This window comes from Lampetra planeri, chromosome 31 (genome assembly GCF_965212315.1).
Source record: "Lampetra planeri chromosome 31, kcLamPlan1.2.h2, whole genome shotgun sequence".
Taxonomy (NCBI): Eukaryota; Metazoa; Chordata; class Hyperoartia; order Petromyzontiformes; family Petromyzontidae; genus Lampetra; species Lampetra planeri.
Genome location: NC_136137.1, coordinates 2,162,667 through 2,184,333, shown reverse-complemented (window position 1 = coordinate 2,184,333; position 21,667 = coordinate 2,162,667). Strand labels below are relative to the sequence as shown.

The following is a 21,667-nucleotide window of genomic DNA, read 5'->3' as shown; positions in this document are numbered from 1 at the left end:
AAACAATACCACCAATAAGGACAAAGACGTGCGCAAGAAAAGCCTCACCGAGTCTCAAGATTATGTTTCAGGACGTTTGTGCATTTGGATCTTTGGCCACTGCCACCAATGAGTGTTAGGGCCACGGTCGTGTGGCAGGAGAGCACAGGACCCAGAGAGAAAACTCCACACGTACGGGGGGGGGGACTCAAAAGCCCCACACAGATGGATTAAGTCCACTGCTGCACTGTCATCTCCTGGCCACCGCACAGCCCCATGCCGATGAACACAAGGCGAGCCCTGGCGATCACCAATCCGAGCGATCGCCAGGCTCCGCTCCACTGCGCTTAGCTGCCGAGATTGGCGCGATTAGGCGGACGATTTGGGGTGAATTGGATGGAGGCAGATGCGTTAATAACAAACAAACAAAACACCTACAGGAGAAACATAGTTTGACACATTTTCCAACAGAATTAAAATAATAACACTTCAAAATTAACCCCACATTCTGTCCATTTTCACTCAATTGCCATTATCTCAGGTCGACATTGCCTGAGATATACAAGCAGAACTCCGTTCTCTCTACACCAAAAAAAAGATTGTTTAGTCGATGAGCCTATATTACCAAGCAGGGTTTGTTCAAGCAAGCAAAGCGTGGACCCTGCGTGGGCCTTCCTGGGTCCCATCGCCAGAGTCGGTGCCTGTTCAGCAAATGCCACGCGCCATGACCAAGACGTTATTGGCGAGAGCACTCCACGCTCACGCAAAGGTCATCTGGACGAGCTCTCTGTCGCCGACGAAGGTTGTGTGTACACAGCACGGTAATATTCGTTTGTTTGTATCCCACATTACGCTCGTGTTATGCGCTGCAACGCCGCCCGTCGTACAGGTGTGGCTCTTAAGGAGTTGAGCGCAGCGACGGGACGCCGACAGGAGGCCGACGGGAGGCCGACGGGACAGCATTCGGACCGGGCGAAGCACGGACGACTTCTTCTTGCTGCCAAGTGGTTTTTCCGCCGCCTTCGACGGCTCGACTCGAGAGCACGGGCTCGAGTTATTGGAACAAAGAGAGAGAGAGAGAAAAATGTTCGCTCGCTCGCTCACTCGCCGTCGCTCACTGGCAATAAACACACGCTCACGAGTGTGCACGGCAAATTAGGTGGGTGGGGTGGGGGGTGTTTTGCAAAGCCTTGTAACCCTAATTAAGATAACACATGGGAGACTGTGCTAATAAATATTCATTGCTTTACGGCGTGGTTGCGATATGACACATGCTGAGAAGTAAAACAAAGAGAGATCTGAGATGAGAAAAATTAAGCCGAAACAATGCACAGCGCTTTGTCCTTGGATTAAGCGACTTGTGTCCGAACGCGGTTGCCCATGTGATTGGCACAGGACTAGTGATGCACTCCGCGTGACTGCCGTCAGCTGACATGCGTGCAAATTTGATGTCACCCCCCGCCCACCGCCCGAACCCCCCCCCCCGCCCGCCGCACCATGACATCCCAAAGCCTTTTCTCTCCATTTGCCGAGAGGTCATAAAGATGTGTGATCCTCTTCCAATTCACCGGCGTTTATTGCCCGATCCCTCTCTCTTACCACCACATCAACCTGGGACCAGCAACCCCAAGCCAGGTTCCGATTCCATTTGAGCGCCCAGGGATTGTAACCTAGTTTCAGCCGGCACGGGAGGGTGGAGAGAGCTGGACAGCCGCATCGAGACTTCTCCCATACTCCGCCGCGTAGCCATACAGAATGCGTCGGAGCGAGTGCGATCTGCGAGCACCTATTAAGGTCGTCACAGTGCACAAAAGCGGGTGGCGTGTCCAACAACACGCCCAGACAACCTATGTCTCCCTCGTGCGTATGTTAACAAAACGGGCTCACGCGAGGCCGACTCGACCTCACGGGAGGCACCGTGACCGAATCGGATGATCGTCACTAACGTTAGCCGGTTAGCCTCCTGTGGGCTGAGAAAACCGAACCAAGGTGGCAGGGGTTGTTAATACGTGGCGCAGTGGTCCAAGCACTGCGCCACTGGCTCCCGCACGCGTGCGTCCACACACAACAGACACGCGCACTCCCAGCTCGCACCATCAACCTCCAGTTATCCACGCAGGCATCAATGCCCAGAGCACTTTGCAATAGCAGTGCCCGAGGCTAATGGAGTGGCGGCGCCGCCTTCCACGTGCTGTCCACTCGAGGCTTGGCGTGCGAGCGCCTGCGATAGTTCGGCACAAGCGGACGGGCACCACGGTGGGCAATCCATGAGCGGAAAAAAAATTGAAATGGACCGTTCCCGCAGGTTATTGGCGATGCAGCGATCAATGCCAATGGAGCAATCCATTGCGCGGCGGGGTAAACACTGCCAGGCGGTTCGTGTATGACTGGTGATGCCTTCGAGGCAGTACTGGCCCAGCCACGGTGTGAATTGTGCTAAATGACTCTCACTTTAATCACTTCTTTTACTTCCAGGAAAAGTCAATAAAGCTGGAAATGGTTCACGCTCGTGTGAATGTGTGTGCTTGTGTACGCCTGTGTGTGTGTGTGGGGGGGGAGCGGTAGCGTAGCGGTTAGCACGCTGCGCTATTAATCCAGAGACCCGATTTCAATTACCGCTAACGGCGAATACCAGTGAATATTATCTGAACGGGTCCTGGGCCTCCCCTAGGTCGAGTCAGCCTCAAATTAATACCTGGTGCAGTGTGTAGTAAACATCGCCCCGAGGGAGACAAAGGCTGCCTGGCGTGTTGCTGGCCGCCCACCGCCTCGTGTGCCACAGTCTTGGCCTTCATAGGTGCTCGCTAACAACACTCGCCTATATAAGTGGGGCGGGGGATATTTGTTTTCTGTTTGGTTGTTTCGACTCGTCGATTCTAACCTCGACTGCTGAACCGAAGCCTCGCAGCCTTGGCAGTCTCAAGTGCTGCACGACGCACGTCAGTGACAACGACGATGACCTTGACAACGCAAAACATGCGGGGGGTGGAGGGGGAAGGCTCACGCGAGGCTGCCACACAAACATCAGAATCTGAGGGTGAATCTAACAAGCCATGTTTCCAAGAGAAGTGAAGCTGGCAAAAGTGAACAGCGCACGGCCCCCTCGCGCGTGTTAGACGTTGAGGGTGTCAGAAGATGCCAGGTAGAGATGCCGCTAGCTGACAAAAAACAAACCTGCCGTTTGAAAAAAGAAAGGCGAAAGCCAGCAGCACGTGCACCCTCGAGAGACACTTGATGAAAGTTTAACCGCGTGATTTGTGGCGTCAACTTTGAGACTTAAAGACGGTGTCAGATGCGTGCGTGTGCAGGTGCGTGAATGGCATTGACAGTGAACAGCACACCTCGCCTGCCGCTGCAACAATTCCTGCGATTGTTTGGAGCGATCCTACATCGCCGTTTGATGGAATTCGTTTATTTTTTTCTCTCCCTCGGACAAACGTCTTCTTTGTGATTTTTTTTAAAGAGAGACTTTGTGGGGATTGAATGTGCTACGAAATGTCATCACCGAGAGCAGCAGAATTGGTTTTCAAAAAACACGAAGCCGCCGTCTGTATGACACATTTGAAGTATATACAAAATAGATATTACTATATTGTTACCAAGACCCACCAGCTTAAAGTCTTTGAGAAAAACAAACCATGACAAGACGTACACCGATTACTTACAATGAAATTGCTTTTCTTTGTTTAACTACGTACAAACATAGGTTCAGAAAGCCTGCACGATCCATGAGCCCTGCCTTGGAAATAGCAGCTTGCGCGAGTGCATCACCCACAGCTGGTCACCATGACATTCGTCCTCCTGTTAGGCTGAACGGGAGCCCAAAAGGGAGGAGAGTGGTGCAGAGATGCAGGCCGGGGGGGATGCACAGTGGAGATGCGGGGTAAGAGGCGCCAACAGGACACAAGGGAGACGGATCCACCGCTGGGGTCCGTCTCGGGCCTGGTTTAGGCTCTCAACGGGGCAACCCTTCTCGGCACTCGTACGCAGGCTCGGATTATCCACGGCGGTGGTGGGGGGCGGACAGCTCTCCCCAGGGGGCCCCCCTGTCCAGGTCTGGCGCAGGGCCTCTCCGCGATGAGCTCTTTGCTGGAGACAAAACCCTAGCGAGTCCCCTTCCGCCAGGACCTGATTAAACCGCGGCCGGGGTGAGCAGCTGCTTTTTGCGTCCTCCTTCGCGGGGCCCGGCAGAGGGGAGCCTAGGCAACGGCGCCGGCCCACGAGACGAGCGTTAGGAATTTCAAAATATTGCCTGGCTCAGGGCCCAGTGCGCTGTTAATCCGAGACCGATATTGCGCCTGACGGCGGGCACGGTAATGTTGAAGAGTGACCTTCCGGGTAGGTGTCATTGGGGCTGTCTCGTGATGGTCCTGACATCTCCAGAACAGATGGAGGACATGGAAGCAGAGGCGTAAACCGACACTAATCGGTGAAATACGATCGCCACGTTTTTGTGGGGGTGTCATGCAGAAGCTTAAAAAATACTATTGCGCTATGAGATATATGGCCATGAACTGTTATCCTATTCACAAACTTTGTTATTACTGTATTTCCCCAAATGGAAAATATATTCCCAAGTGTGATCAAATGTTTTGGGCAATAACTCTTCTTAACAAGGGCAATTAAGGGTCGTTTACCCAAACTTCAGCCAACTATAGCTTAATTATCAGCGATTTGCCAATCCACTGCTGGATGAAGGCCTCTCCATTCCATGTCAACCATTGTGGTTGTTTAACCATACTTCACCCATGCTGCTCAGTGTAGGCTGTTGAATGGGAGGGGGCCCAGGACAGGTTGAGGTATAACTCACCACTTTTGTTAGACGTGTCCAGGAATCTAACTCAGGTCGCCCGGTTCATACAGCAGTCAATCCAACCACCGCACCCACCTAACCCACCGCTTTCCCAGCCAGACCTTTTGTCAATCCACTGCTGGATAAGGGCCTCTGCATGCTGTGCTGTCCGCAGGGGTTATTTTACCAAACAACAAAAAGCATTTTATGTCTTCCTGTTATCAGGCAGTGTTGGGGATGGTGAGGTTTTTTTATTCATTCTTCTTGCACACCACTGCCAACGCAGTCCCTAAATGCAACAAAAATGTCATTCAATTGCCCAGAATGAAAAATTAAAAACCACCGTTGGGTTTCTTCTCACGGGTCTTATCTCAGTGTTCATTAAGCGCTCAAGCAGGCTTGCTGGCAAATACATTTGGATAACAACGTTTAGTAAATTAATAACTGCGACGTTCACATTTATAACTTCAATGCAGCGTGACAGATTGTGCGCACACACAAAAAAAAAACCTCTTCAATTATTGATGGAGGGTCCCCCCAACTCACCCCCCTCAAAAAATAAATTAATGCGCCGCTGCCCGGCTTGCATAGGTACTGCTTATACGCTCGTCGTTGTTTCAGATTTCAAATTAGCGTGGCTTTACAATGTTGGCTGTCGAATGCTGCTCGTGTACATGAATCTATCGCTGCTGACGACTCTTAAAAAGGGATGGAATTTTTTGTTGTTTTTTTGTTGTTGCTGTTGCCGTTTTCGCAAATAATAATAACGAGTGATATTTTGCGGACGCTCTACATTTGTGTAGTTTTCTGCGTCGCATCTACTGAGCTCCAGTTCAAGTCCCCCTTGAAAGCAGAAGGGTTGGACGCGCTGTCTTCGAAGCGTGCTCTCACCAAATAGAAGTACAGAGCAGAAAATGCGGTTGAATTTAGACACTTCCAAAATCCAAAATGTAATGCATACGATTTGGATTCATAAAGTGTCGAGATGCATTCTTAACACATTGTGCAATGTTGCAACGTATTTTAAATCAACCTTAAGCCGTGTACAATTCATGCAACTTCGGGTTTGCCGATGTCACACATTCGGGAAGACGCAGCACAGACGAGCGATGCTGCACAAAAGCCCCATAGCAGCCAGTGTTCACAAATACATCCATCCACCCGCCCCGCTCGAAATTATTATTTTAAAAGCAAAATGTGCATGGGTTTGACCGGGGTGGGGGAGGCTGGGAGGAGGTGCAGGGGGGGGGGGCTGGGAGGGGGCATTCGAGGTGCACGGCGAAACATTGATCAAGGGCATTTGAAGCAACCAAATTGTGCTGAAAACACCAGCGAAAATAATAATACGTTAATAATAAACCAGACGCAACTTTTTTTCTATGGGCTGCGAAAAGGAGCTTCATATGAAATAGCTTTCAATCGACCGCAAAAGCTTTTTTTTAGAATAAATTTCCTCTCAATGCCACGCACTGGCCCACCCCCGAGGTATAGATATAAATGTGCCACGGCTTGGGGGTTGGTTACTCCCACCTTCCCCCAGCAGTGTCTCGGTGTGAGAGGGGTGGGTGGGTAGAGGGGGGGGGTTATATTTTTATTATTACTGTAGTTTGTGGAGCGGCCCAGACATTAGGCCCATTAATTATTGAGTAGGGTTTTCTTTCCGTAGAGAAACACGCGGGGTTTGAGTGATTCTAGCCACGCGATTATTTTTATTGTTGCTGCCGTGTGTTTGTGCGCTGCATCTGCATGCTCTCGTCTGGTGCTGGCTTTAATAGCAAACAACATTTTTATTTTAGATCCCTTTAAATTGGCAGGGGTACTCGTGACACACGGCTTGTTGCTGCGCTGCACTTTGGAACCAGCAGAAACGAGTTCGACTCCTGACCAACACAAGTGGCGAATGATGCCTCGCACCCGACCATCCGCCACAAAATCCCTTCACTTTCACCACCAATCCACATTGACCAGGGTGGTGAAGTATAGTCAAACAACCTCATGACTGAGACTGGATGGGGAAATCTATTCGGCCGTGAATTGACAAAGGGCTGTGATTTCGTATGAATGATTGAATGTTTAAAAACATAATTATCCATTAGTTAATTAATCCAGCAGTCATTTTTTCCCGCATGATGTTGTTAAAACGAGATTTGTGCATTGCGAAACGATATTCTAATGCAAACATCAAGATGATGTGCTTTCTGTGCAAATACAGCCAGGGTAGGGTTTTAAATACTGTGGTATGTCACTGTGTACACAGCGTCTTCTGTACACGGTGTTTACACACTTTGCAATACGTACACACACACATATAAAACTGACAGTGCATCGTAAATATTATTCTAAAATGTGAACACAGGTTGCACTGAACACTTTCAAACACGCTATATATAATGTATATAGCATTGTCCCATTTAACAGAATCATCTATGCAATAATGCTGTTCTATATTATTCCACCTTGTTGAAAAACATTTTTGGTATGAATTGTATATGCTACCAGGAACAATGGCTCGGATTAGAAACCACACACACACACAACAAGGGATGGCTACAATTGATATGGCTTGCTATGCACATACAACCACACACATCATTCATACACAACGACACACACACACACGTCTTCCATGTCGGCAGCATTCACATGGCAGGCATATGAAAAGCAACACATTACTCACCGCTCACATGACATGCACACACATTTCTCAAAGACGCACACACACACATCACTCGCCGACATACGCACATGATAGGAATAATATTAATTTACAGTCCCGTCAATCCACTGCTGAATGAATGTCTCGCCATATCGTTGTCTGCCATGAGGGTTTTAGTAGCTTTACAAACATAACACAACGATTCTAGATTTGAAGCTTTCGTGACTGCAAGGATTCATATTATTAGGTTTTTTCGGTAAAGTCACGTAGGTAAAACATTAAAATTAATAAAAGTAAAATAAAATAAAAATCACGACGTTTCGGAGGCAACACAAGCTTCCGTCTTCAGGAGGAACCGTCACAGCCACGACAGCTGTATCACGTAAATGAGAGATTACAAGAGCTACCACTCCGTATATATAATGGTTGGAGAGGGGTTAGGGCCAAGTACGGCACACTTTTTTACTAATATGGTAATGTTTTACCTACGTGACTTTACCGAAAAAACCTAAGAATATAACACAAAGACCCCCCGTATAGCCTGTTACAGGCTGTTGGGACAAGTGCTGTTGGCGAGCACCTATGAAGGCCGGCACGGCATGCGAATAGTTGGGTGGCCAGCAGCACGCCAGGCCGCCTTTGTCTCCCCAATGCTGACATTTACACATCTCACCAGGTATTATTTTTTTTACCGATGTTGGCTACGATCTCCGGTTCGTAGCGCAGCGCACGAACCACTGCGACGCCGCTCCCCGCATACATGCACACACATGTCACTCACATGACACAAACATCATTCAGGTGATACGCACATCACTCACTTGTCACGTGACATTTCGCACACAATACGCAAATTAACACAGATCACTCATGGTGCATATGTACACATTTCTCACAAGACACACACATCCCATGATATAGAGCATGATATTAATGACAATGACACACACATCACATGATATAGAGCATGATATTAATGACAATGACACACACACCACATGATATAGAGCGTGATATTAATGACAATGACACACACATCACATGATATAGAGCATGATATTAATGACAATGACACACACACCACATGATATAGAGCGTGATATTAATGACAATGGCACACACATCACATGATATAGAGCGTGATATTAATGACAATGACACACACACATCACTGGCGATGGACAAGCAACTCACTCATGTGACACACATACACACACTTTACATAATACACAGATACACACATGCACACATCACTCACATGACACCCACAATGCACACACACATCTCACATGATACACACCACTCACATGACACTCACACGAAAGACAGATCACGTGGTGCACATCATTCACATATCAAATGACAAAAACACACAACTCACAAGACAGCACACATCTTTCACATATTACACACACACACATCACATGTCATACATTAAACCCACATCACGAAAAAAAACACAAAGGTCTCCCGCATAACCAGCATAGCCTGTATTCTTGGTTCTTTCGGTAAAGTCACGTAGAAGGTAAATAATAAAATACAAATTAAACATAATCAGATACAATTCTCACGACGTTTCGGCCACAACGCAAGAAGCCGTCCGTCCCCAGGTGAAGAACAGGGCTATCGGAAAGACAGCATCCTAATGAACACTGCTAAGCTTGGCAGCGTATTGTTAAGCTGGCACAAGACTGTTTGAGCAAGTGCTGTTAGCGAGCACCTATAAGTACGGAGCACAAAAGAAGCACACACACACCAACCACGAGCAAAGACAAAGATAGCCCTATCGTCTTTAGACTCGTGGAGCAAGTGTTGCTAGCGCGCACCTATTTAGGTCTGAACCGGCGCAAAAATCACGCCCGGCCGCCTTCGTCTCCCCAGTGCTGACGTTGACATAATAATAACAACGTAATCATATAACGCAGCAGCTACGTATTTAGGCTGAGTCGACCTACGGGAGGCCCAGCAGCAGTTAAGACAGAAACATCGCTCGGCACTGATTGTTGGCCGTGGCCAGGATTCGAACTCGTCGTGTGTCTGCGAAATCGCAGCGCGCTAACCGCTCCCGCTGAAGCAATGCGAACACACATCACCAGCTTACATGCGCCGCACACTCTCGCATGATACATGCAACACGAGACTGGCAACACACGCACGCCGCTCACACACACACACACCATCTCTCACACTCTCTCTCTCGTCTTACCTGCTGCCAGTTTTCTTCGAGAGACGGCAGAGCAGAGAAATAACCCGTGTCGTGCACCAGCTGCAGTTCGTGAAAGATGCTGTGGCTGGCCAGCACATCCATCGCTTGCAGAGACTAAATACACGGCGACACGACGCCGTAGCTTTGTGTGTGTGTGTGAATCTATACAGGGACACAGATTGGGCTAGACGTATGTATGCACACGCCTAACCCTACCTGCCGAGGTGGCTACGCAAGGATCCGTACGCTATGATAGACAAACACAAGCTCACGCTGGCTATGCCGGTGGTTACACACCGACCCGATTAGCAGAATGCCACTACACTATAGAAACGCACTTACTCAAGATTCGTCACGAAAACTCGCAGTCGTGACGATTACATTTAAACTATCACCGAATGTTCAACTGCTACAGTCTTACGACTTGTTTAAGACTATTACCATCATTTTTTTTTTACAAAATCATATCTGAAAGCGACTATACTTTCTCATTTATAAAGGAGAGAGGGGAAAAGAATAACACCAGCAACAATAAGCGCGCTTGTTATTGTTCTCGCTAATGTTCTCGCTATTGTTCTCGCTAACAACAGAGTCAACACGTGCTGGGAAGGAATGGGCGCTTCTTCCAGCGCAGACGGGAAATCAAAGCGGCGACTTTTCTCGTCTCTCTTTTGTCTTGGCCAGCCGTGGAGAGTAAACACACACGACCACGAGCAGCTCTGTCAACATAGGCGAGGAGGAGGATGAGAAGGCAGAGAAGGCAGAGACGGCGGAGGCAGCGAGGGACTGCTGCTTCTCGCCCCTGTTTGCCTCGTGGTGGTGGGGCAGGTGTATGATGTCCCAGCCCGCTGCCGCTATAAGCTGTTTTCGATGCCTCCCTCCACCAATGCCGCCTCTCTCTCTCTCTGCAATTCAGCCTCGTGCGTCCACGTGTCTCCCTGGGGGCGCTGTCCACGGTAGGAGAAAATAAATTATGATAATTAGCCCCCCCCCCAGCCTTTCCCGTCTTGTCTCGCGGCCGCTCCGGCCAATCAGATGTCGCGACTTGTATTCACGAGCCGGCTCTTTGAACATATGTCAGCGCGTTGCGCGTGCCCATTGGTCAGGATGGTCTCGATTAATTATTCACGAAAGGCGTGATAATCGCGACGTGCCAGATTTGCAGCGTGCATCAAAGCCACGCGCTCGTCCGTCACTATTTTCGGTGAAGTGATTCGACTCGGTGACTCGATTCAAAATTTGTTCGCATTGTGATGAGTCTAGCGGCCTCTAGTGGCTGGAGGTGATCACGTTGAAGCCATTGCATAAACCGAAATCGATTTCACAACAAACAACCCCATAGATGATTTGACATGTACGTATTGTGAGCTTGGAATATATACGAATGGGTATGCACCGATTTGAATAGGGCACTATTAGTGTACGCGAGAACCATGCAGATGCAATCGAGAGCGAGGCAATTGAAAACACAAGTCTATGTCAAGGGAGATCCGGTGTGCAAAATCAAACTCACAGCCCTTGAACACTCCACTGCTAGGGCGAGGGTCGTTGTGGGTGCTGTTACCACACTTCACGACGCTGGTGCATACGGGTTGATGAAGGCTAGAAGCGGCAGCGGGAGCATAGATACACAGTACAACGTCTGATTTCCCTGCACTGCCCTCTGCTGCCCACAATAAAGACAAATGACAGTACAAGAATGAAAACAAAGCAAATAATGCAACAAGAAAGTTTAGTGGCTAATTTTTGTTTTTATCAATTCGTATTTAGGAAATGAAAACGATTGATAGAGGCAAAACGTTAAACTTAGCAGATATATACGAAGTATAATAGTATAAACTTAACCAGATAAAGGGATCAAGAGCAATTGTACTGTATTCAACATTTCCGAGCAATTAACTTCGCTTATTCGTCTGAGGTTGACTCAGAGGGAACACGCGTTCATTGCTTAAAAGACGCCAAATTGTTCCAAGTTGTCGAAGCGTCACGGTTGAAAGGACATTAGGGGCCGTCCATAAATGACGTCACGCGGAGAAAACATTTATTAAAAAGTATATTTAATTATGTAAAACGTGTTGTCTATATTTATTTAAAGTTGCGCATTTCGATGTGACGTCACATTTCTCAACCCCCCCCCCCCTCGTCACACATCGTCACAAATGTCTGACCCCCCCCCCCCTAGGTGCGTGACGTCATTAATGGACGGCCCCTTATCCAAATATAACGTTCTTTTTAGCAAAATAGGCAACGGAATTGTAAAACAAAGTTGCTGTATCGGTGGTTGCAATGCTGTTTTTGCTGATGAGACCCAGAAGATCGAAACCGGTCCACAGCTTGCTCAAGAAAAACGTGCTGCTTGATTCATAACATTCCACTGGAATGCCGATAGACATAAAACATTGGCATTTATGTGTGCAGACGCAACGCGTTTGTGATTCTAGATTTGAAGTTTTCGTGACTGCAAGGATCCATACTCTTTGTTTTTTTCGGTAAAGTCACGTAGGTAAAAAAATAATAAAAATGAAAACTAAATTAAATCACAAATTAAATAAATAAAATTAAATACAAAATGAAATAAATTTAGTTGTTTTCAATTTTTTCTTTTATTTTACTTATTCAATTTGTGATTTAATTAAGTTGTTTTCATTTGTATTCTTTTTTACCTACGTTACTTAACCGAAAAAAACAAAGAGTATTTGTGCTTGCATGCCATACCTGGCTGGTTTCGTGCCCTTAGCACGCACCATCGCGCCTTCGTCATTCACACAATCGTCACGTTGTCTTTGCGGTTGCCTATCGGTGGGTGCATTGCACAAAAATAAGCCAGGAGATGAGATTTAAACAGTCAAATATCATTACAGAAAAGTTGGGGCGGTGTTTATTGATCATAAACTGGGCGCGTCATGTGTGTTTGGAAAGTCTTTAAAAAAAAGCAAGCGGCTATTTTTAAAGTGAGTGATGAATTGTCTCGTAAAGATGTTTTTTTTTTATAGAGGCCACCCTTCACGCCTGTCGAACCCGCAGCCCCCACAACAGGGTGCGGAGCAGTGGCGTAACGAGCAGCACCAGGGCAGGCAGGGGGTGCCCCCCCCCTCACCCCCCCCCGCCCCCCACCGCGGTGACCACAGCTACGGGCTGGGGCCCCCTTGACAACCAACGTGAGATGTGTTTTCAACAACAGTGGAAAAGAACAACAACAATGATTTAAATTTCGATTTAAAGCTTTCGTGACTGCAGGGACTCATCTTCTTGGTTTTTTCGGTAAAGTCACGTAGAATGGAAATAATAAAATAATAAAAATAATTATGTTTTATTTTATTTTTTATTATTTCCATTCTATGTTTTATTTTTATGTTTTTATTTCCATTCTACGTGACTTTACCGAAAAAAATAAGAAGAACAATGATTTAAAACGCGGTCTCAATTATTTTTTTAATTATTTTTTTCATTTCCGTTCCACGTTGTATTGTTATTTAATTCAAATCAAATATTGGGGCCCCACCTGACCGATTGGCACATCCCCCCCCCCCCGAACTGATAATATACGGACAGTCCTCGAATTACGACTGCCCGACTAACGAACAACCGCAATCACGAGCTAGGTTCCATGAAAGATTTGTTATTGTTTTTAACATTATCTTAAAACGCGAGCTCTCACTTGCAAATTGAACTGCGGCACTATTTTTTGTTCAGCTGAGCGATCCTCCGCGAGATGTAATGAGTCAGCCCAAAGCTGGAAGTGAGTGTTTGTGTGGGCATTTAAATATACAGTAGATTACTGTGTTCCGTCTTACGAACCGTTCTACTTACGAACGGGTCTCAGGAACGAATTGTGTTCGTAAGTCGAGGACCTCCCTCGTTACTACGCCACTGGTTCTGAGCAAAGCCCCCTACCCCCAAAACATCCCACGCAAAAAAAAAACGTAACCTCTGTTGCGCATTCAGAATCCGAGCCCTCGGTGTTGCCCAATCGTCCTGGCGTCCGCGAACTCTTGCCGGGTGATGGCGGTCACCATACTGCACGTGGCCTGCAATCCAGCATTGTGGAGAGGAAGCGAGAGTTGGTGGGTCGCACACAATGTCGCGACGCACACTTCACGTGGGCGATTCGCGTCCGGGAGGTGCTGTAGCGGCTACAGCAACGGCTTGCCAGAACAATGCAAAAGTTACCGGCACCTCCGATTAGGACGGTTGGCTTTCGTACGGTGCGAACGAAGTTCAACATACGTTCCGTACATACAAAAAATGTGGGGTTTTTATCCGAGCGCTCGAGTTTCCTCGCACTTGTAAACACTCGTAAGTTGACCGATAACGCCTGCACATCGTGTATAGTTTAGTTTATATCGAGCACGGCGGAGTTATTGACGCCGGCTCACCGCGTGACCGCCCCCCAGCTCGTGACTGTTTCCTCCTCGCGTCTCTCAGTCGTCCTCCCTCTCTCGTCGAAAGCGAGCGAATAGTGCGGTGTCGAGGTACACGTTGAGATTATTGTTACGACCATTAGATTTCACCCCCCCCCCGCTCACTGTTGTGTCTGTGACACGTACTTTATTGACATGTTCCTCTTCTGTCGTGTTAAACAAAACAAATAAAACGACGAAACTTTAACACGCTAAAAAATAGGTCACCGTTTTCAGGAATGCCTTTCCAGGCACCTATTCATTAAAGAAGCCTCGCTTCCCCGTGACGCGCAGAGTCACGCTGTCTCTGCACAGTGCCTCGAGATGCGGTTGCATTTTGTCTGCTGCGGCATATTATTGGGATTATGATTTATCGTCCAGCTAAAGCCTCACCGAGCATCAAGACTCTTTTTCAGGGGGTACCTGCCAGGTTTTTACATTCTTAGGTTTTTTCGGTAAAGTCACGTAGGTAAAAAAATGTAATTAATAAAAGTAAAATAAAAATAAAATAAAAATCACGACGTTTCGGAGGCAACACAAGCTTCCGTCTTCAGGTGGAACCGTCACAGTACGATAGCTGTATCAAGGTTTTCACATATGGAGTGGGTGTGGAGTGGTGCGATGTTAACCCGACTCTGCTGGACGTCTGTGAGAAAGAGCTTTGCAGCCCGTCGGATTTCTCCAGGATAAATCAAGATTCTCATTCTGATGCCTTGTGTAATCCCAACTTGAGCAATTTTGAGGCGCGGTGTTTGTTTTGTGAGGGTATAATCACAATCCAACAGCAACGCACACAACGAGCCCCTGTGCTTTTCTGGGTTAAGGCGTAAAAAAATCTATTCCTACGTTTTTTTGGTCGCTTCTTATATATGTTTGATGTGCTAATTGTTGGGTAGCACTGCATGGCTGGACAGCTCCAATTGAATGCCCTTGTTACACAGAAAAAAAAAACAGAATTAAATTAAACATTACAATGTAAAAAATGTATTAAAATACCAGCAGAACTCGTATCCCCAAATGGGACAGCTACAATTACAGTATGTGGCTTTTCCCCATTTAATACATCAAATGTTGCCGCTTCACTGAATACATTGTACGTAGCATAAAACGTAAATTTCCTCTCATTAAATAATATATATTTCCTGCAATTCATTCGGTAGGTTTCACCGCAATTCTTCCGTATCAACTTGGTAACCATTCGTTTTTATGGCGGCGAAAATGATCTTCCAAGACATCTGGCCCGCGCGGAAGAGTAGGCCAAAATTCCTCCTTGGGACGTGGTTCTCAGAGTGTGGTCGTCGGTACCACACAGGCGGTCCGCGACGGTCCTCCAGTTGGACCGCGGGGATGTGATGCAAACGCAGGTTGATTCGTAAATAATGACAACGTTGTTTCAGATATATACATGTTTCAGACGTAAATATTTTTCTCAAAATATTTTTCTCAAAATATTTAATTGAAAAAAAAAAGTCAGGTAAACTATCCCGATTAAACTACCCGCAGATCTAAATTCCCCACTATATACATACTCCGGTAATGTGAATAATTTTGTATTACTGATGTTTGGAGAGAGAAGTGAATGCGTTTTGTCACCAGGGGGGGTATGGGGCTGGCTGTGGGGGCTGGGTGTGGGGGCTGGGTGTGGGGGCTGGGTGTGGGGGCTGGCTGTGGGGGCTGGGTGTGGGGGCTGGGTGTGTGGGCGGGCTGTGGGGGCTGGGTGTGGGGGCTGGGTGTGGGGGCTGGGTGTGGGGGCTGGGTTTGGGGGCTGGGTGTGGGGGCTGGGTGTGGGGGCTGGGTCTGGGGGCTGGCTGTGGGGGCTGGGTGTGGGGGCTGGGTGTGGGGGCTGGGTGTGGGGGCTGGGTGTGGGGGCTGGGTGTGAGGGCTGGGTGTGGGGGCTGGGTGTGGGGGCTGGCTGGGTGGTCCGCGGACCAAACAAAGTTTGAGAAGCACCGCTGATTGAGGGGGTCTCTCCAGCAATGGTGTGAGCACAGCGGGAAGTGCTGCTGCTCGTTTAGCCCCACCGCTAAAAGGAGACGTGATGGCGAAGACACAACAATCAAAAAGTTATAGGTTTGATTTCTGGTCAAATTGTTTAAATTCACCTTGGGCAAGTCGACTAATTCAACATTATCTACGTCCACTGAGAGAGGCAAATAGTTAGACTGCCACAGTAAACTCACTGGCTATTGTTTGCAACCACAAAAAAAAACATATTACAAGGGTCCTTGTAATGCCTGCGTCTATTTCATGTAAAATAAAAAATAGTGTAAGAAACCGGTACATTCCCCATGCTTCATATCCGAGCTGACGTGGGGGTGATGGGACAGATCCTATTTGCTGCGTTCATCCGTTCAGCCTGATCCCTAAATCTACACAGCAAAGCATCGGTTACACGATTCATTTTCCTCCACCTCCCCGGGTGACTCATCCGCGCAAAGGTTCGGGTAAAAGGAAGCCTCCGAAAATCTGAATTTTGGACAAATCCACATGATGGCAAAATATTCAAAGCATGGGTTGAAAAGAGTTTCACCCCGACGCCAAGATGGCACCACGTGTCTAAAGAGCTGCACATTTGAGCGGCGCGGTGCGCTCGTCTGCATTCGCGAGCGACAACCCCACGGACCGCACGTGACACGGCATTTAGAAAGACAACAAAAACAACCCCTCCATCCTGGTGCAGACAAAGATCCCCCGTATAGCCTAAACAGACCTGTTGGGGAAAGTGCTGTTAGCGAGTAGCACCTATGAAGGCCGGCACAGTACACGAGGGGGTGGGTGGTCAGCACCACGCCCGACCGCCTTTGCATCCCCAGTGGCGATGTTTACACACAGCACCAGGTACTCATTTGAGGTTGAGTCGACCTAGGGGAGGCTGGGGACCGATTCAGATAATCGTCAACGGTGTTGGCCGTGAGCGGGGATCGAACTCGGGTCGCCGGCTTCGTAGCGCAAGCGTAGCGCTAAACGCTACATCACCGCTTCATCGTAGTGCACACACACACGCACACACACACACGCACACACACGCACGCACACACACGCACACACACACACGCAACTGTGACAGCTGCCATGGCGACAGTTGACGTGACCGTGTGCACGCGGGCGCCGTGTAGAGCTGCCCACTCTCTCCAGAGAGCTGCCCCCTCTCTCCAGAGAGCTGCCCCCTCTCTCCAGAGAACTCGTGACAGCACCTCCCTCGACCTCGCATTCATCCTCCGCCAGTCCCGCCTCGTTGTCAATCTGCATCGCTGTCCACTCGCTCCCGTCGTCCGTCCATCGCCTCCCCGGGCCCACCCCGGAATCTCTGACCAGGAGTCAAATGTAACGGCGCGGTCCTGCAATTGTTCGCTGGCGCCGCTGTTGGCAGCAGCGTCTCGACTCGGGGGAGATCTCGAGGGCCACGCTGTTGAGAGCCCCTCTGGAGGGAACGTTGTCCACGTATAGTATGTGCATGTACGTTGAACTTCTGTCGCACCGTACGTAGCCAACCGTGCTAATCGGAGGTGCCACGCTCCCACGCTGGCCAGATGTCCCATGTGGGACTAATGCCGCTTTATGTGCCCCACCGCGCGCGCGACTTGCCGATCGACAGTGATGTCCCCGTGCGTGTGTGTACGTGTGTACGTGTGTGTGTGTGTGTGTGCGTATGCACTGCGGGGAGCGGTAGTGTAGCGGTTATCTGAACCGGTCCCGGGCCTCCCCTAGGTCGACTCAGCCTCAAATGAGTACCTGGTGCGGTGTGTAAACATTGCTACTAGGGAGACAAAGGCTTGGAGCTGGCCACCCAACCCCTCGTGTACCGTTCTGGCATTCATAGGTGCTGGCTATAGCAGCACTTGCTCCTACAGTCTGTTAAGGCTATACGTGGGATCTTTGTCTTTTTTCTCTGCTGGGTGGACCGAAGCGGTGGACTCAAGAAACGTGTCCGTTGTTTCGACGACCACACCGGTGACCTCTGACATTGCGAGTCCGGCGTGCGCGCTGCCCCGTGGCAGGCCAGCATCTCGACCCGGTGGTCATCCTCAGGACGACCTCCGGCTCTGCGGAAGACGTTTTCGTGTGCGGCGCGGAGTTCCCGTTTCACAGCCGAGCGTTGCCAACATCCAGTCATTTGTTCCGTGTTCTGTCCGTGGTGCCCGCAGTATTCATGTGTAACACCACATCTCAAACGCGCCTGCCTTTGTTCCTTTTCTTTTAAATTAAGATTCCAATCTTGCACATCACGGCTACGTGCGGTGCGAAAGAAGTTCAACCCGGACCAGTTATTCAACTCGTTAGTACCACCTGGCTCCTGTTTGCTGGTTCCAATTTCTTTACGTGGGCAAGAACGGTGAATTGTGCGAAAACCATTTGACGTTGCTGGGTTAGCAAGTAATTCACTCGTATTGGGCGGGAGAAATACATTGATAAACGGAAGTCTGGCCGCTCTACAGGTGGTACAAATTTCTGCTCCAACCCATGGCCTACATTGGACAGCCCAGTGCTGTCCGTAGACCCATTCTGACGGTGCAGTATCACGTCGCGTGTCCCATTCGGTGTGGGTGTCTGGGTGGGTGTGTGTGGGTGTGGGTGTGTGGGTTTGTTTGGGTGTGTGTGTGGGTGTGTGGGTGTGTGTGGGTGTGGGTGGGTGTGGGTGGGTGGGTGTGTGTGGGTTTGTGTGGGTGTGTGGGAGTGGGTGCGTGGGTGTGTGTGTGTGGGGGGGCGGTTGGGTAGCGGTGAGCACGCCGCGCTATGAACCCGGCGACCCGGGGTTCGGTTCCCGCTCACTGCCACAACCAGTGACGATTATTTGAACCGGTCCTTCGGCTTCCCACAGGTCGACTCAGCCTCAAATCAGTACATGGTGCAGTGTAAACGTTACCACTGGGGAGGCAAAGGCGGCCGGGCGTGGTCCTGGCCACTCATCCACCCACTCGTGTGCCATTCTGGCCTTCATGGGTGCTCGCGAACAGCACTTGCCCCAACAGTATGTGAAGGCTATACAGCACTTGCCCCAACAGTATGTGAAGGCTATACGGGGGATCTTTGTCTTTGTTAGTCTATCTTTTGTGCGACAGTCGGAAATGCGACGTTCCGATCCGCTGCAACTGGCGATGTTCCTTCTCTTGCAAATGTGTCCGCGGATGGGCTCCTCTGCGGGAAACTGACCAAGTGTGGCGAATAGATAGAGTCGGTGGTTGTCTTTTTGTTGTTGTTGTTGTTGTTGTTTGTTGTTGTCCAGCGTGGCACGGGGCGCACGTGGTTTAACCTCGCGTGCGGGGCGACCCGTCGCTTAATCACGCACGGCACAGACACCGCGTCCGCGGGTGGAGCGGTGTGCGCAATTTCCCATGCCGATACCCCCCCCGGCTCGCTTCAGAAAAAAAAAGTTCATTTAAATTGAGGGGTCGGTCCCCCACATAACGTGAAGCGTTTCCCTAATTGTGGTTGCTTTCCTCCGGGCGGCGGAGAGTTTATTTTTCATTAAACGCTCTGCGCGGATTTCGGTGAAAGTGCACAGGGGTCGTGTACATGTGATGAGTTCCTCCCGAGTTTTGGATGAATTTTACAAATCATTCAGCAGTGGATTGGGCATGGCTGGTGATGGCAATGTGATTCACATGGAAAGCCCTGGTGGTCATCCATCCAGGTGATAAACAGGCTCAACTCTGTTTCTGAGATTTTGTGAGATTTTACACATTTAGGGTGATTTGGTCGTCGATTGATGATGCTGTAGATGGGCTAGACATCTGATATTTTGAATAATTATTGTCAAGTCTATACTCATAAACAGCAAAATATGAAAAAAAAAATATTTGGGCCCTTAAAAATTACGAGTTGGGGTTTTAATATTGTCATTCTAAACACATATAAATATTCAATCCCCATCATCGTTGAACCAAATTAATTGCCTCCAGTGAACTCAAAGCCAAAAAGTGGACAAAACCGCTACTGGTTTAAAGCGTCTCAATACGTCTGGAGATTCTGTGGCGTTTAGAGCATCACTAACCAATACAACGAGATGCGTCAAAGAAACCTACACAGCCTATAAAGTACAAAGACAAATATCCCCCATTTAGCCTTATTGACTTCAGGGGCAAGTGGTGTTAGCGAACAGAAAGTGATGGTAGGGATTAGCATCATGTACACAAATCTGTCTCTGTCTCCCCAATGCCAACGCTGATCACAATCAAACAGGTACTCAATGTAGGGGATCGTCCCCGGCCACGATCTATCGACTGCTTGATGAAGGCCTCCCCAAGACGTCGCCATCTCTCACGGCCTTGAGATACAACGATCCATATCGCTCCTGTACGCACTTTGATTCGTCGCTCCGTCTCCCACTGTTGCCATCCTCTCGGACGAGTTCTCTCATTTGGCTGTCACTCTGCCGGGCATCTGTAACAAAGAGCTGTATAGTTTATCGGGTTTCTCCAGTATCAATACAAATTAAAATTTTGACTCCGTTGCTCATGCCCACCACCAGCCATCATCCCTGCTGCAACATGTCCTGCCCAAGCCCACGTGTGTGCATGTTGAACTTCTTTCGCACCGTACATAGCCAACCTTTTTTATACTGGGGGAATCCGATGAGCTATGAAGCCCTTTTTCACAGATATCCAGTCGGGGCAGATAAGAACGTGACAACAACAAGCAGCACTACAAAAGCACGATCGGAGTGCAATGTCGTCCAGCCATTCCAAATGAGTGTAGCCCAGATATTCCACGTAATCCTCTTCACAGGTTAATGACAACGTAAGGCGGACATGGATGTGGCATGCCAAAAATAATTCCCGGAACAAGGTTCCGGACTGCTCCAGGTCAATTGAATCGCCACAGCCGTCACTTTAATCGCCGCTGTGTTGGATATGAACACACCGGGCCGAACTGATCCACGTCAACTTGACAACAGCGAAAACGCAGTTTCCAATATCAAGGAAGCGTCCTCTAGCCGACGACGACTGTACCTTCACCAGGGCACTGACAGCCACCGTGACTGGTTGTCTGCTGCTCCGCACAGAAGGAAGTGGCAACCCTCCAAAGCGTCTCTGTCGAGTGAGGCTGAGTCACAGAGGCGAGGCAGATGGATATTTAAAAATGCAGCCTTTAAATTCAACCGTGAACACGTTCTTCTTCAATTACCGAATTTAACATTTCGGGACAGGGGCTGCACAACGCAGAGGTCTTTTGTTGTGTTTTTCGTAAGTACCGCCAAGCTGCTGCTGCTGCGGGAAAACGCGTGAGATGAAACGGCGACATTGAGGGCCACGGCACGCGTGAACAGCACGAGGAATGCATCACGTGACGCCCAGGACTTGTATAGCGAAGCGCCTCACACTCCTGTTGATGTCGCGGACGTGCACGCGCGCGCGCTCTCGCCCCCCCCCCTCTCGCTCTCGCCCCCCCCCCCTTCTCGCTCTCGCCCTCCCCGCTCGCTCTCGCCCCCCTCCCCTCGCTCTCGCCCCCCTCGCTCTCGCCCCTCCCCCTCTCGCCCCCTCCCATCGCTCTCGCCCCCCCCCCCTCGCTCTCGCACCCCCCTCGCCCTCGCCCCCCCCTCGCCCTCGCCCCCCCTTCGCTCTCGCCCCCCTCCCCTCGCTCTCGCCCCCCTCGCTCTCGCCCCTCCCCTCGCTCTCGCCCGCCCGCGCTCACTG

General features: G+C 49.3%; 1 protein-coding gene across 1 annotated transcript in view; it reads right to left on the bottom strand.

The window, feature by feature from the left end:
- LOC144729019 (Krueppel-like factor 6) overlaps nt 1–10,550 on the bottom strand; it is a 51,159-nt gene extending 40,609 nt beyond the window's left edge. The window contains exon 1 of the mRNA XM_078608851.1: nt 9,634–10,550. Within this exon, the coding sequence (XP_078464977.1) occupies nt 9,634–9,735 (102 nt within the window). The 5' untranslated portion in view covers nt 9,736–10,550. The remainder of the gene's footprint in view (nt 1–9,633) is intronic.
- Nucleotides 10,551–21,667: the final 11,117 nt, after the last annotated feature.